The sequence below is a fragment of the Panthera onca genome, chromosome F2 (assembly GCF_046562875.1).
Source record: "Panthera onca isolate mPanOnc1 chromosome F2, mPanOnc1 haplotype 2, whole genome shotgun sequence".
NCBI lineage: Eukaryota > Metazoa > Chordata > Mammalia > Carnivora > Felidae > Panthera > Panthera onca.
Genome location: NC_138356.1, coordinates 20,410,687 through 20,425,986, shown reverse-complemented (window position 1 = coordinate 20,425,986; position 15,300 = coordinate 20,410,687). Strand labels below are relative to the sequence as shown.

At 48.1% G+C, this 15,300-nt stretch overlaps 1 protein-coding gene and 1 long non-coding RNA gene across 6 annotated transcripts in view; one reads left to right on the top strand and one right to left on the bottom strand.

Moving 5' to 3' along the window:
- LOC144615133 (uncharacterized) overlaps positions 1–9,602 on the bottom strand; it is a 28,392-nt gene extending 18,790 nt beyond the window's left edge. Inside the window, exon 1 of the long non-coding RNA XR_013553602.1 lies at positions 9,426–9,602. This is a non-coding gene — a long non-coding RNA (uncharacterized LOC144615133). The remainder of the gene's footprint in view (positions 1–9,425) is intronic.
- SLCO5A1 (solute carrier organic anion transporter family member 5A1) overlaps positions 1–15,300 on the top strand; it is a 300,952-nt gene that overhangs the window by 141,024 nt on the left and 144,628 nt on the right. For 4 of the 5 annotated variants that reach the window (XR_013553601.2, XR_013553600.2, XM_078441936.2 and 1 more), the window contains exons 1-2: positions 8,402–8,599; positions 10,306–11,707. Coding sequence is in view for 3 of the 5 variants with exons in the window: in XM_078441936.2 (XP_078298062.1) it covers positions 10,792–11,707 (916 nt within the window). In the remaining 2 variants the exon portion in view is untranslated. Of the gene's footprint in view, positions 1–8,401; positions 8,600–10,305; positions 11,708–15,300 lie in introns of those variants that run through there. The other variant, XM_078441935.2, reaches the window with a different exon arrangement.

Below are 15,300 nucleotides of genomic sequence, written 5' to 3'. Positions count from 1 at the left end.
GTTTGAGCTCTGAGCTCCTGATCATCCCCACACAGCCCCTTCCATTTCTGTGTTTTTAGTTAAAGAAGTGTACCATGGGCGTTTGTGACTCAGGATCTCAGGAAGCTAGGTTCGATTTCGCCTCTCTTTTGCAAGACTGGCTGTGAGAGGAGGCCAGTTGACTCACCACAAGCGGCTGGCCAGGTATTTCTTAGCTTTACTATGGAATGCACTGGAGGTGGGGACGGGGAGCAGTCTTCCGAGGGATGGGCTTTCTGGTATCTTGTCGGTGATGCTCATGCTCCCGCCTTCCACAGAAGGAATGTGGGGAAGGTTGGGAGGAGTCATGAGTTGGGAATGAAACCACAGCTAGTGACTGGACAGTTGGGCAGCCCTGTAAAACCATGAGGCCTACTCATTATAGAGATCAGGCCTTGATGGGTGGTTTGTTTTGTAGTTTTACTCAAAAGCAATAGCATGCTTCATCCTTTTTTTTTTTAATTTAAATTTATTTTTATTTATTTTGAGAGAGAGCATGAGTGAGGGAGGGGCAGAGGCAGAGGTAGAGGCAGAGAGAGAATCCCAAGCAGGCTCCACACTGTCAGTACAGAGCCCAATGTGGGGTTTGAACTCACGAACTGCGAGATCACGACCTGAGCTGAAGTCAGACACTTAACTGACTGAGCCATCCAGGCACCCCCCCGCCCTTTTTAAATATTACTTATTTATTTTGAGAGGGAGGGAGAGGCAGAGAGAGAGAGAGAGAGAGAGAGAGAGAGGGAGAGAGAGAGAGAGAGAATCCCAAGCAGGCTCCGCTCTGTCAGTGCAGAGCCCAAAATGGGCTCAGTTCCACAACCGTGAGTTCATGACCTGAGCCAAAATCCAACGCTTAATCGATTGAGCCACCCAGTCGCCCTGAGACATGCCTCATCTTAATCAACGATGACTTCCTAAAATGTATGTAAAGCACATTTCCAAGCAAACACAGCTAGGTAGCCAGAAGCATAGGTCTTGGAATGTGGCTAATCTGGCTTTGGATCTCCACACTTTCTATGCCTAAAGATTTAGGGTAAGTTGACGATCATTTTGAGCCTCAGCTCTCTCTTCTAAAATGGAATTGATAATCTAAACTGAGGAGTGAAGATGAAATAATGTACATAAAATAGGTAATCAGCCCTAATATGGTAAATAAGAGGGATCATTATTGTTGAGCTTTTCCTAAATTTGTGAGTAGGGGTGGTGGTACTGATGAGGAAAGGGTACCCACAGTTGAAAGATGAAAAATGAAGCAGAACAAACATAAACAACCAAATACCGGATCCTAAAGGGTATATGATGTTTTATCAGTCTGATCATAATTTCCCAGATAGGAACGAATCCTAGAGAAGTGTGCGGCCTGCATGAAAGAAAAGATTCGGATTCCCTGCCCTCTGACAACCAGAGAGGAAAAAAGGCGGTTAAGATGAATGCGGGAGACAGCAATACAGATCCGTAACAATGCCTGACGTTTGTTAGGTTCCAAGAACTTCCTGGAAGGAAGCATTTTGCCGATGTTCTGTCATTTACTGCTTACAACAACCCCGTGAGATAGATTCTGTGATTAACCCCAGCCTGAAAACTGAGGCAGAGAGGTTTAGTAAATTATCCAAGGCCATACCGGCATAAAGGGCAGAGCCAGAATGAAACTGAGGCAGTTTGGCAACAGAGCCCTCTTTTTCTCTCTTTCATCATTGAGGCATGTGTCATAGTCTAATTGGAAGTATTTTTTCCTTCTGAGTGGTGCATAAAACAATGGTGCCTTCTAGAATTGGGGCGTCATGTTGTGATGACATATGTATAAGTGACACCCATGTGCTCACCACAAAGATGAAATAGTGTTAATTTGCCACAGATGACAACAGACCTTCGGAAGGGGGTGGGGAAACGGGGGAGGATGCCGCTGTCCAGAAGCTAGCCTCCCTTTTGCTAACAGCAGGACTTACATACACCACAGATTGTTTATAACCGTCAGTGCTTCAGGGCTTTCATTTATTATCATTATTTTAAAGTTCATTTATTTGTTTTGAGAGAGACAGAGAGAGCAAGAGCAGGGGAGTGGCAGAGAGAGAGGGGGAGAGAGGGAATCCCAAGCAGGCTCCATGTTGGCAGTGCAGAGCCTGATGCAGGGCTCGATCCCACAAACCGTGAGGTCATGACCTGAGTGGAAACTGAGAGTCGGCCACTTATCTGACTTGAGCCACCCAGGCACCCCTCACTTACTATTTTTTATAACTTTATTTTATTGGTAAGAACACCTTACAATGAGACCAACCCTCAACAAAATTTTAAGCGTACAATATATTATTGCTGACTATAGATACCATGTCATACAGCAGATCTCCAGGTCTTTTATAAAAAAATTTTTTTAACATTTATTTATTTTTGAGAGACAGAGCACGAGTGGGGGAGGGGCAGAGAGAGAGAGGGAGACACAGAATCCGAAGCAGGCTCCAGGCTTCGAGCTGTCAGCACAGAGCCCAACACGGGTCACGAACCCACGAACTGTGAGATCGTGACCTGAGCCAAAGTTGGACACTCAACCAACTGAGCCACCCAGGCACCCCTGCAGGTCTTTTAGATAAGTGTAAAGAACTGAGAGAACGTGCTGCCATTCTACCTGCTTTGAAGGGGAGCTTCAACAGTGTGTCATTGCAGTGAGGGTGTTGTTTTATATTATCTTGTGTTAATTATTCTTCTGTGCTCTGGGATATGATCACCTCCTTCAGGTCACCACTGGAATATGGATCTTTCCAATCGTTTAGGGGAAAAAAAAATGTCCTCAGATAGGGAATGGAAACGAGAAAGGAGGAAGGAGAGAGGAATTCTAGCTTTCTCTTGGCATTGCTCTCTGGATCTCGACTTTGAGAAGTTTACCGATTGTTCAAGGTCATCCCTAACATAGGTCCTAAAGAGACTTCTGCTTTAGAAAGGCGAGTTGAGAGCTAGGCAGAGGGGCCTCCAATTGTGGATGAGTGAGCCATAATTTAAAAAACCACCTATCTGCTGTATTAATCTTAGCTTAGTGTAGGACAGAGAAATCACTCTGGGCTTTTGGCAGAAAGAGACTCACTACAGAAAGATACATGCTTAGAAAATCTCTGGAAGGGCCAGACAAATGATCTCTAGATTGGATGACCAGGAATGACTCTTGGAACACTGTAGATCTTTCCTGCTAGGGAAACTGGTTTATCTATCACAATCTGGGGAAGGAAGCAGTGGGGTTAGAAATCAAAGATCTTCCCTGGTGTATTCGCTTCAGGAGACCCAGTGCTACGACTGCCTTTCAACACCCAGAAGCTGGAGTTTGGACAAATGAATACTGAAGCAGAAAAACAACATGTCTCCCTGACCTGCTTGCTGGCATAAGACAGCCAAAAAGCTGGCCTGTGACTCATCCCACCTTCCCAAACCCACAGGAGTGCTTCAGTTCTCATCCAGAATCACCTGATCAGCAAGGGAGTCTGGGGGATGTGTTTTTTTGTTTTTTTTTTTTAAAGTTTTCTAGACGGTCATTCAAGAAGAAACAAATGTAGGGGCTGCACATTGAATGTCAATCAAGCATATCTAACACAGTTTCATTTCATTTTATGCTTTGTATTTATTTTCCTTTTTTAGTTCAGGCCTTGACCCAACTTGTACTATAGATTATAAGGAAAGCTAATATCTGAGTCAGAATGTTAAAATTGGGTGGTGCCTGTTGGGAACTGTGTAGGGTTGAGGATGTAACCCTGCTTCCAAGCTAACAAGAGAGCCTGCTACTGTTTCATGGGTGCTAGGGAGAAGAGACTCCAGAGTAAGACAAAGGACATTGTTACTGATGGCAAAAGCAGCAGGCAGTGTCTGTATGATGTTTGTTCGCTTCCCCATGCCCACTAAATCCCCCCAGGTGATGCAGCAGTGTCCTGTACCTGCAGTGGGTTGCCTTACAGGAGAGGAGCATTGAGCCTGGGGGCTGCACTGAAGCAGAAGCAAGCCTGGTTTGTCCAGGGGAAGATGTTAGCTCATCCCTCAAGGTTGCTGGCTGCAGACACACACTGAGAAATGGCCTGGGCCTTGCCTTCTTGGCCTACCCACAAAGAATGTGCAGAGATGCTTAGGGCCCATGGCAGATCACCTCTTCTTACCGCCTTCTTCCCCCTTCCTGTCCAACTTCCTTCCTTTTCCAGGCCCAGGAGCCAGTGGTGGTAAATATGAATATCTTTCAAGGGAATGTGAATCTTTGGAGATAGATGTCTCCTGTTCACAGGGAATTTTCTCCTCATTACTAGCCTTAGATTATCTGGCTTACTTTTATTAAGGGAGGTGGCAGGTTCTAGAAGGTCCTGACTGATAGAGTCTTGTCTCCTTGTCCTCGCTGTGTCCCAGAGGTGCAGCCAAATTGCTTGGCTCCTTTAGAGGGTGACCATGCGTCCAAGTGTTCAGGGGACTGTGGCCTCTTGGGCCATGGGACTAGCAGTGCTAAAGCTCACGCAGTTGGTCAGATACTCCTTCAGCACTTGCAAACCACAGGGCTGGAGTGACTGGGTGCATTCTCTGGACCCCAGGGCCAAATCTGTTTCTCTTTTGTTTTACCCAGCTTGAAATTTCCTTCTAAGTGAGGCTATAAATGCCAAGTCCTGTTCAGAGTTTACTTTTTAATCTTATAGTTAACAACACTGTATTGTATGTTTGAAAGTTGCTAAGGGAGTAGATCTGAAAAGTTCTCATCACGAGAAAAAAAATTTGTGACCATGTGTGGTGATGGATATTAACCAGACTTATCGTTGCAATTAGTTCACAATAGATACATATATCAAACCATTATGTTGTACATCTAAAAAGCATCATGTCAAGGATATCTCAATAAAAATAAAACTAAGTTAAAAAAATAAAAACAATTTGAGGAAATCAGTTATATCGTAAATTACTTTTTGGGGGCATCTGGGTGGCTCAGGGGGTTAAGCGTCTGACTTTGCCTCAGGTCATGATCTCACAGTTAGTGAGTTCAAGCCCTGTGTCCTGCTCTGTGCTGACAGCTCAGAGGCTGGAGCCTGCTTTGGATTCTGTGTCTCCCTGTCTCTCCCTGCTACTCCCCTACTTGTGCTTTCTCTCTCTCTCTCCCCCTCTCTGTCACAAAAACAAGTAAAAACAAAACAAATTCCTTTTTTGAACTAAGAATAGAGATGTAATTTAAATATGTCACAGAGGCTAAATACTCTCGATACCTCTTTAGGGTCTGTAAATAAAGCTGTGTTTCAATATTGAAAAAAAAGTTAAACATACAATTTGTCCCCTCTGAAGCAACCAGTGTCTAATTCAGTTATAGCAACTGTGAATTATATTTTAAGCCCAGAAAATATTCTGCACCAAAATCCAGTTCTTCAAGTGTCTGGGAGACTTCTGAAGTGAGCCTTTTTTCAGGAAGGAGAGAAAAGAGTGAAGAACAAGTTCCCTCTCACTTTCCTTGTTCCATTCTCCAGAGCAGCCAGATTTTAAGCCCATGGAATGCAGTAGGTAATTTCAAAGGTTATCTTCTTATTATATGAAGGCTGGGAAAGGAGCAATTTATGTGTAAGTTACACTAATTAATGACTTAGGAGAAGCATTAGCAACCTGGAAATTTGAAGAGAGTTTATCCCAATATACCTAACAAGGTACACATTCTGGTTTAGGCAGCTGTACTCACTTACATGGTGTGAAATAAGCCACGGGTGTAGCAGAATCCCATGATGTGAATCCATTTCTTTCTATGAATCTGACAATTAGGGCTGATGGAGACACGCCCGGCCTTTTCCAAGGTCACACTTAACTATGGAAGAGAAAGCAAAAGAAGTGTCTCTTGCTAAATGTTTTCTTCTTGTTTCCGATATGGGTAGCTAATTGGGCCTTTTTAGATTCTGTCTGTAAATCATGATCTTTCTATGAGGGGCAATAAAAAAATCTATAGGTTCTTAGAGTTGTTTCTAGTTTAACTACAGTAATGGACCATGAATAAACACAGCATGTTCCAGGGACATGATTATTTGACTTTCAGCAGGGAAGCCGTCTGTTGGCACCTAATGCAACAGATTGAATTTGCTGGAGAAAAACTGACGTCTGGGGCTGGGGCTGAAAGGAGAGAATGGGCCAAAGAGCTTAGAAGGATGTAATAGGAGGCAGATCGATTCTGTTTGGATCCAGACTAAGCTCCGAGGAGTATTTAGGTGCAAGAAGTGATGCACGCTTTTGCCTACATTACCAGCAGTAGGAGACTACAATTTGGGCAGGGGTGGAGCTGGAGCCATCCTGCTTGTTTGTGGAAAAGAAACAGTGGACTTGATGGAGATCTCAGGAGGAGGGCATAGTGGCAGGGGATGAGGAAAGGAGTATCTTTGCCCCATTTGTTTGGTCAGTCTGGAAGCTACCAGAAGATCAGTGTTGCCTCATCATGGGCATCAAGCACACACTAACCGCTCTTTGGTGTCAGCTGGCCTATTTTGTTCTCCAAGGATTGACTGTGAATGGTAGTTATTGGACTAAAGTAAGATAATTAACAGATGCAAGGTGCACCGAAAAGTCAAGCTGCTGTACAATTATGAGAGATCTTCCAGTCAGGGTTAAGAGGATGGGCTTTAGGAACACATAGGTTCCACAGACCAGCTGTGCGCCCTCACCGAGTTACTTAATCTCTCTGCACCTCACTCATCAGGTCTGTAAAGTGGAGACAGTATTCTCATTGGAAACGGCCGAGGGTCAACGAAGTGGCTCTGGCATGGCAGGAATGGCGAGCATAGTCATGGCAGTTGTAGAAGGACAATCCCCTTCCTTCTTTAGATCACCATCTCCCTCTCTTGAAGCTCAGCTTGAAGTAAGTGTCCTCCTACTTGCTACAGTGAATGGACTCTTCTCAGTTAACCTATCTGACTTCTCTTCAGGTCTCCATGCATCTAATAACTCCCTTCTTTTTTTTTTTTTTTTTTTTCAACGTTTTTTTTAATTTATTTTTGGGACAGAGAGAGACAGAGCATGAACGGGGGAGGGGCAGAGAGAGAAGGAGACACAGAATCGGAAAGAGGCTCCAGGCTCCGAGCTGTCAGCCCAGAGCCTGACGCGGGGCTCGAACTCACGGACCGCGAGATCGTGACCTGGCTGAAGTCGGACGCTTAACCGACTGCGCCACCCAGGCGCCCCTAATAACTCCCTTCTTAAGAATTTTCTGCTGCTATGGCTTCTGTGACTTCTCTGATTCTTCACCCACCTCCATTGCTTCTAATCTCCCTCCTGAGCTTTTTCCCTCTCCGTCTCTTAGACTGTGGTCTTAGACAGGGCCCTGTCCTTAGCCTTCCTCTCTGCAGTCTGCCTGGTCTTCCTTATTCACCTGATTGTCACCTTTGGGCTGATGACTGTTAATTCACATCTCCAGTCCAAACTCCCTGTGTATCATATATCAAAATGGCTTATGGGACATGTATACCCTCCTGGCGAAATCAATGCGTCTGAAAGGAGAACCATCTTTCCCTCAAGAGCACACGTCTCCTCCTGTGTTTTGGTTGGATGTCATCTACCCAGTCAGTCCCGTCGGAAACTTGAGAGACATCTTACATTGGACCGTTTTCTCATCTTCCAGATTACATTGACTTCCAGGTATGGCCACTTCCACCTTCTCATTGTATAGTTAATCAGTTCCTCCTCTCCATGTCCTTGTCACCACCTCATCCCATTTTGTCTAGAGATTGCTTCCTAACTTGTCTCAGTGCCCTCAACGTGGCCTCGATTCACCCACCACTGCCAGAACACCTCTCTGGTGAGCGACTCAGAACATCACCGGCCCTTCACAGCAGACAGCTCACAAGCCGTGAAGCCCTTGCTGACCTTCTCCACGCTGCAACCCTTGCGGTCCTTCCTCGGCTCCATCCCTGCGATCTCCCTGCAACTTCTCTACCTATTAACTTGTAGCACCATGCCCCGTGCTGTTGCACACGCCTTTCCTTCTGCCTGGAAATGATGATGGAGTTAAGTGAATGGATATTAGGTTCTTCGGTGGCATCCTGTAAGGAGCTCGCCTCGTTGTTTCAGGCTACTTAGGGGATATTTCTTCCACAATACAGAGGTTTCCTCAGTCCAGGGATCCTGTCCTGTTCATCTTTGGTCCCCACAACCTACTCTGGTCCCTAGACATTGTGGGTGCCCACGACACGGAGCAAACGGACAGAAATAATTTCTTTATTCACAATGGGCTCCCTGGCTCAGCAGCTCACTTTTTTGGAGACCTGCCCCCTCAGGGCTTCAGCGCTCCTCCGCCTCCCGTCCTGGCCGGGCGGGTGAAGGGCGGCGGGTGGCCCGCTGCCTCCGGGCCCGGGCTGGGCGGCCGCCCGCGCGCCTGCGCCCTCTGCTGCTCCGTTCCGGGCGCGTCTCTGTGCGCGTGTGTCTGGAGAGGGAGGCTTGGGTGACAGGCGAGGGGTGGGGGTAAGAGTTCAGCCCGACTCACAGTCTCATTCACTGATTTCTCCGCGGCTGGACCGAAGCTGCCTCCCCAGGCGTCTCCCCACTACTCCCGCGCCTCCACAGCCCCCCACTTCCCGCCGCTCCGCTCTCAGCCAGACATTCTGACCGACACTCACCAGTGAGTAGCGGCGGCTGGTGCGCCCGGGCAGCGCGGCGAGCCGTCCTCCCGCGGGCTGTGTGTGCGTGCGTGTGTGTGTGTGTGTGTGTGTGTGTGTGTGTGTATGTGTGTGTGCACGCGCAGGGGTGTCCCAGGGATTCCACGCCGGCCCCGAGAGCTCCCGGCTGGGGAGCGTGCGTCCCTCCGCGCCGGCGCTGCGGGGTGGGTGCCGGCGCGGGCAGGGGCTCGGCAGCCGCCGAGCGCCGAGGGAGTTTGCCGGGATTCCCCGGGCCGGCGCGCGGCCGCCGGTGGGGTTCCCCGGGACGGCGCCCGGGCGAGGAGGCGGCGGGGAAGCCCGGGCTGCGAGCGGCCGGCAGGCCGGGAATCTGGGAGCCCGTCCGGCCCGGCGGAGCCGAGGGAGCCGCCGGAGCGGCCGCCCCTGGCCGCCCAGCCTCCCCGCCTTTCTCCCTTACCCGTCCTCCTTTCTTCTCTCAGCAGCATCACACAAACGCGAAATGAAACCCAACGCGGCGAAGTCCGGCTCTCCTCTCCCACCTGGTGCACATCACCCCGGGCGGGAGCACTGAAGTGGGAGTCCCCGAGATGAGGGGCGGGGGCTTACCCCGGGGACACACCTGTTTTCGGCTCTCGCTGAATTCAAGCCAGATGCGGGAGCGCGCGAGGGGCTCCGATATCCACGCCTGTGTGCGTATGTGTGTGTGTGTGTGCGCGCGTGTGTGAGGGGTCTCTCTGCGTGTCTGTGTGTGTGGTGTGTGTGTGTGCGCGCGCGCTCGCGCACGCACCCCGGGCCCACGCGCGCAGGGTGCGCTCGATGTAAACAGCATACCTCTCCCGCGGCCTCCTGGCGCCAAGACTGCTCGGTGGGCTCCCAGCGAGCTCTGTGACAGCGAGCGTGCCGGCATCTCTTTGTTTGGCTGTTGCTTCCCCACCCCTCCGCAAAGCAAACTGATTTTCGGTTTCGCGTGACACTGCGCGCTGGGACTTAGTGTGGGCCGCAGCCTCAAATGCCCCTGGTATTTGAAATTGAATAGTTCTTTCGGTCCGGGGGGTTATTTTTAGTGTCGGGAGTAAAGAGGCTAGCGCGTTGACCTTTTTGCGGCTGCTTTGGGCTTTGCATACGTGTCCCTGATGGAGCAGACGGATTCGCATCCAGTCGCGCACACGTGCCTGCGCACAAGTGTGTACACACATTTCTACACACGCAGCTTTCCCCTTTTCTTTTTTAAAATCGGTACTGGGAATGTACTGTTTGTAAGGAAACACACACACACACACACACACACACACACCCCAAAAAAACTTTCCTTTGTTCTTTTGGGCATTTTCTATTTTGAGTAATGGAGTAGGAGTACCAAAAGGTTGCAATTAGTTCAGCCGAATAAAAGACACTGCCTCTGAGTCACGGCTGCCAGGTTGATAATTATTAACATGTAAAAGCAGATGCTCTGTTTAAGGCAAAAGGGGCGGGGCGGGGGCAGGTCCATGGTAGACAATGAGGGAGGGTCTCTGCCGACTGCCTGCTGCTTATTGTTCGGGCACTAGAGGCTGCAGCCTGCAGCCGCTTCCTCCTCCAGGGCTTCGCTCCCCGCTCGTGCCTCGGTCCCATTTGGGACCGTCCGCGTCACCCAGCGCTGGCCCCCGGGGCGGCGGGACGCCAGCCCCAGCCGCAGCCGCCCTTCGCTGACCGCCCTCTCTCTGCTTTGCAGGTTGGCATCTTTGCGCCCGAGGGTGTCGCAAGCGGAGGCGGCGAGGACAGGGCGCCTCCGGCCCAGCCAGCCGGGCGGTATGCGGCGCGGGCAACAGCGCTAAGCGCCCCCACGCTGGGCACGGGGCGTACTCGCTCCAGGCGGCGGGCCGAGCGGCGGCGGCGGAGGGGATGCGCCCGGGACGCGCAAGGCTCCTACCGCCAGCTACCGCCCCGAGGTGGACCCCCAGCAGGGCTCAACGCAGGACCGCGCGGACCCCTGCCCCCCGGGGCACGCGGCTGCGGAGCCTCGGGGCAGCATCTGCGGTCAGGATGCCCTGGGTGCCTCCCTGCTGGTGAGGATGCCCTGCTGCGCGGCTCTGCACCCCCGGCCCCGGTCCCTGGTAGGCACGACTGAGAGGGCCAGACTTCGGCCCCTGGTGCCGGTGGATGAAAAGCGCCGGAGTCCTTGAGTGCGACCAGCGATCGAATCTGAATTCTAAGAGCCATGGACGAAGGCACTGGGCTGCAGCCCCAGGCGGGAGAGCAGTTGGAAGCGCAAGCCACAGTAGGAGCTGTCCAAGAGAAGTGCGAACCAGAGACCTTTAGGTCCAAGAGTTTACCCGTCCTGAACAGCGCCTCCTGCCGGCCAGACCTCAGTCCTGCGAGTACAGGCGCAAAGGCAGCTTTTGGCTGTACAGATTCTTTGGGCCGTCAGGAGTCGAAACAGGGCCCAAGCGGGTTGGCCCCCAGTCCCTCTGCTCCGTCCACTTCGGCAGAGATGGCAGGGCTCATGGAATGTAACCACAGGGTGGAAGTCAGCAAAGCCATGTCGGTGTCCTCCACGCTGGCCACGCTCCAGGGGAGAAGGTGCCTCTATGTGGTCCTCACTGATTCCCGTTGCTTCCTGGTTTGCATGTGTTTCCTGACCTTCATCCAGGCGTTGATGGTCTCCGGCTACTTGAGCAGTGTCATCACCACCATCGAAAGGCGCTACAGTCTGAAGAGTTCTGAGTCGGGGCTACTGGTCAGCTGCTTTGACATTGGGAGCCTGGTGGTGGTGGTGTTCGTCAGCTACTTTGGTGGCCGGGGTCGGAGGCCCCTGTGGCTGGCCGTCGGTGGACTTTTCATTGCCATCGGGGCTGCCCTCTTTGCTTTACCTCACTTCATCTCGCCTCCCTACCAGATCCAAGAGTTGAATGCCTCGGCCTCCAACGACGGCCTGTGTCAGAATGGCAACTCCACGGCCACCTCGGAGCCTCCCGCCTGCCTGAAGGACTCAGGAGGAAATAATCACTGGGTCTATGTGGCTTTATTCATTTGCGCACAGATTCTCATCGGAATGGGTTCCACACCTATTTATACCTTGGGACCAACCTACTTGGATGACAATGTCAAGAAAGAAAACGCATCCTTGTACCTAGGTAAGACTTTCCTGTCCTCTCAGATAAGCTTGAACTCAACAATCAAAAGGAAACACTTTTTCACATTTCCCCAGGAGATTTTATACACACACACACACACACATACACACGACACAAAAAATATATATGTATAGAATCTCATCATATATACCTCACTATACATATATATATATATATATATATATATATATATATATATACATATACTGTATCTATAATGTCATTGTATATATTACATGCATATTTTCAGCATTAAGCTTCAGTGTATTTTATATTTTTGTGTGTTAGCCTTAGTGTGATGTGTTTTAGTTTGGAAGAGAATCAAATAGAGAAGTCCTTGAGCTAATCATCAGACTCACACTTCACACTCTTTCCCCAAGTAATGCAAACTTTTAACTTTGGGGTCGTGCTTCTTTCTCTTGCTGTCTTCCTTTGGAAAAGCCCGAACTGATCAAGTTTATTTTCTAATGGCTGTTCTTCTAGAAAGGTCAGGAACGAATAGAAGCACCTGGTGTGGAGTGAAGCTTTGGATTATTTACTCCTTTCATCCCCTGCTGCTTTTCATTCTTGTCCTCCACAGCAGGGCTAATGGAGCATCCAGACTACATACAAGATGCTTTACTGCCTCTGTACCTGTATTCCTTACGTATATCACCTGCATCACTATCTAAAAACAAAACTCGAGTGATACCAAATGACTAAGTTATCTCTATGCAGAAGCAAGATCGCACGTTGCTATTTTTGTTGCTGGTTGAAGACCCTTAAGTACATGAACTTGGGAGCAGGTGGCTCTTGGATTTGGTCACTTGACCTGCAAGAATCAGCTCCTGTGACAGGGATGCTGGGGTTAAATAGAGGGTGCTCATATGAGGCGAGGCAGCCACTGCAGCAGGTAGGAAAATGTAGTTCCTAGAAATCTGTGTGGTTGTCAGCACCTCCCTCTACCAGCTGCCCCTTCAAAATTGAACTTTTAAGGGATGGATTTAAACCCTTGAAAAGGGTGAATAGCAGTCATGCTACATGGGATCTCTGTTTTTCTATGTTTCTATACTGGGGTCCAACTAAAAGAAGATAAAGAATTGTACTTTATTTAAAAAAAAAAAAACAGTAGATAAGCAAATACCAGCTACATTTACCATTTTATTAGCCATGTGTTGATAGGATCTTTGGTGTGGGAATAACAAGGTTTCAAAGGACGGTGAGAATGATACCCCATTAAGAGGGCTATGATCTTTTCTCAACACAATTGCTATCCCCAGAATATGTTGTAGAGGGTGTCTGAGCAATGTATAGTCCCCAATAACTGGTTCAAATGCATTAGGACAAGAGTTTTATAATTTATTTGTATTATTAAATGCAAAGGAAGGAAATTTTCATTCAGAGAAGAGAGGACTAGCTTGCTTGTTACTTTGTCTCCTTATCTTCTAACATTTATTATGACAAGTTTTCAAACATATAGAACAGGTGAAACAGTACAACGGACCCCAATATTTCCACCACTTAGACTCAATAATTGTTCATTGTGTCAGATTTGCTTTATCAACCTGCGCATGTAAGTATTATGTAATATATTTTCTGGGTGGGGGTGGGGAGATAAGCCCTTTTAAAGTAATTGTAGACATCACTAAGTTTCAGTGTGTATCTTATAAAAATAAAGACTTTTTTTGACATCTGTGCAGGAACTTTAACCTGCCGAGTTCATAATCATTCCCTAATATCATCAAATATCCAGTCCATATTAAAATTTCTTCAATTGCCCCCTCAATGTCTTTGATAACTGTATTTTGCAAACCAGAAGCCAATCAAGATTCTCATGCATTGCATTTGTCCACTAACCTTGTTAGTGGTTTTATAATCTAGAACAGTGCCTCAACGTTTTTTTCTTTTTTCATCATATAGACTTTTTGAAGGGACAAGGCTAGTTGATTTGCGGGATGTTCTACATTCTAGATTTATCTGATTATTTCCTTGTGGGGTTGCTTACCTTGTCTTCCGTCCCGAATATTTCTCATAGGCTGAAAGTTCAGTCTAAAGATGTAAATAGATTCAGACACAACACTCTTGGTCAGACTACTTCAAGGCAATGCGGTGTGTTTTACGTTACATGGATCTGGCCATTCATTAGTGATGTTACGTTTAATCACTTGGTTGAGTGGGTGATTGCTAGGTCTTTCCACTGTAAACATGTACTTCTCCCTTGGAAAATAATAAGTAATCTTTAGAAAGATAACCTGACTCTGTAAATATCCCAATTGTTATTCTTATTTTTGCCGATCGTTGCCTCCGTTTACTTAGAACTCCCTTCTACCCCACTTCTTGGATACTGTTCACACAAATTTGCTTCATCAAAAACACAGGCAGGGCCCTACACAAAGGGAGAACATCCACTAGTAAGAGCCCTACGATTTAACTTTTCTGGTCGTGGTTATACACTGAGAAGAAAAACAGCAAGTTTTTCCCAAAGTGCTACTTTGGGGAAAACCAAAAATGAGACAGAGTCCCAGCCCCTGAAGAGCTTTCAGGGTAATAAATAAATAGTGCCCATTTGACATAGGGGTGTGAAGTGACCCGTGCAAAGGGAGGAAAAATGGTATTTGCTTATTCCTCCTTCTATTCCTCTTTTCCCCCCCTCTACTTCCTCCTCCCTTTCCTCCTCCTCCTCTTCTTTTGAAAAAACCTTGATGAAGGCCTTAGGACACATTCTTTGGGAAACTCTGGAGAATTCTGTTGTATTAAGTGGATCTCAGCAAAAGCTACAGTGGTTTGAGTGCCAGGAATCTTACATGTACTATTTTACTTAATGTTCTCAGTGACCTCCTGAGATGGGATTGTTTTCATGGATGGGGACACTGAAGCTCAGAGAGTTTGAATGACTTGCTTAAGGGCTTCAAACCCACCCCTCTCTGACCAGAGAGCCCTTGGGCTTCCCTCCTCACTGCGTGTTTTCTGGCAAGAGGCTCTGAGAGCCAACTGAAAGAAAGTCAACTGAAAGAAAGCAAAGGATGTGCCGTGTCCATAAGAGCCCTGAACATGGTGCAGAAGGAAGCTGAATTGGCCCACAGTTCCTCAGAGCAAGAGCCGTCTTAAATCTTTAAAAAAATTTTTTTAAATGTTTATTTATTTTTGACAGAGAGAGAGCCTGAGCAGGGGAGGGGCAGAGAGAGAGGGAGACACAGAATCTGAAGCAGGCTCCAGGCTCTGAGCTGTCAGCACAGAGCCTGACGTGGGGCTCGAACCCACAGACCGCGAGATCATGACCTGAGCTGAAGTCGGACGCTCGACTGACTGAGCCCCCCAGGCGCCCCGTCTTAAACCTTTTAAAGCAGGTTTTGTAGGTAACCTCTGTGTCAATTCAAATAAGAGAGGCCACTATATTCCTAGACATGAGAGGTGTTAACCTAGTATGATGTGGGATTGTTTCTAATAAATAACTCTTTCAATCTTTGTTATTTTTTGCAAAACTGTTCTATATTACCTTTTTCACTGTCCACTCCTTTCTTAGTGTTTCTGTCCATCTTTTTGACTTCTCTTTACAACCATAGAAGGAAAAATAAATGCAGGTAGCAAGTTCGTAATTGTGGGCACGAACAGAT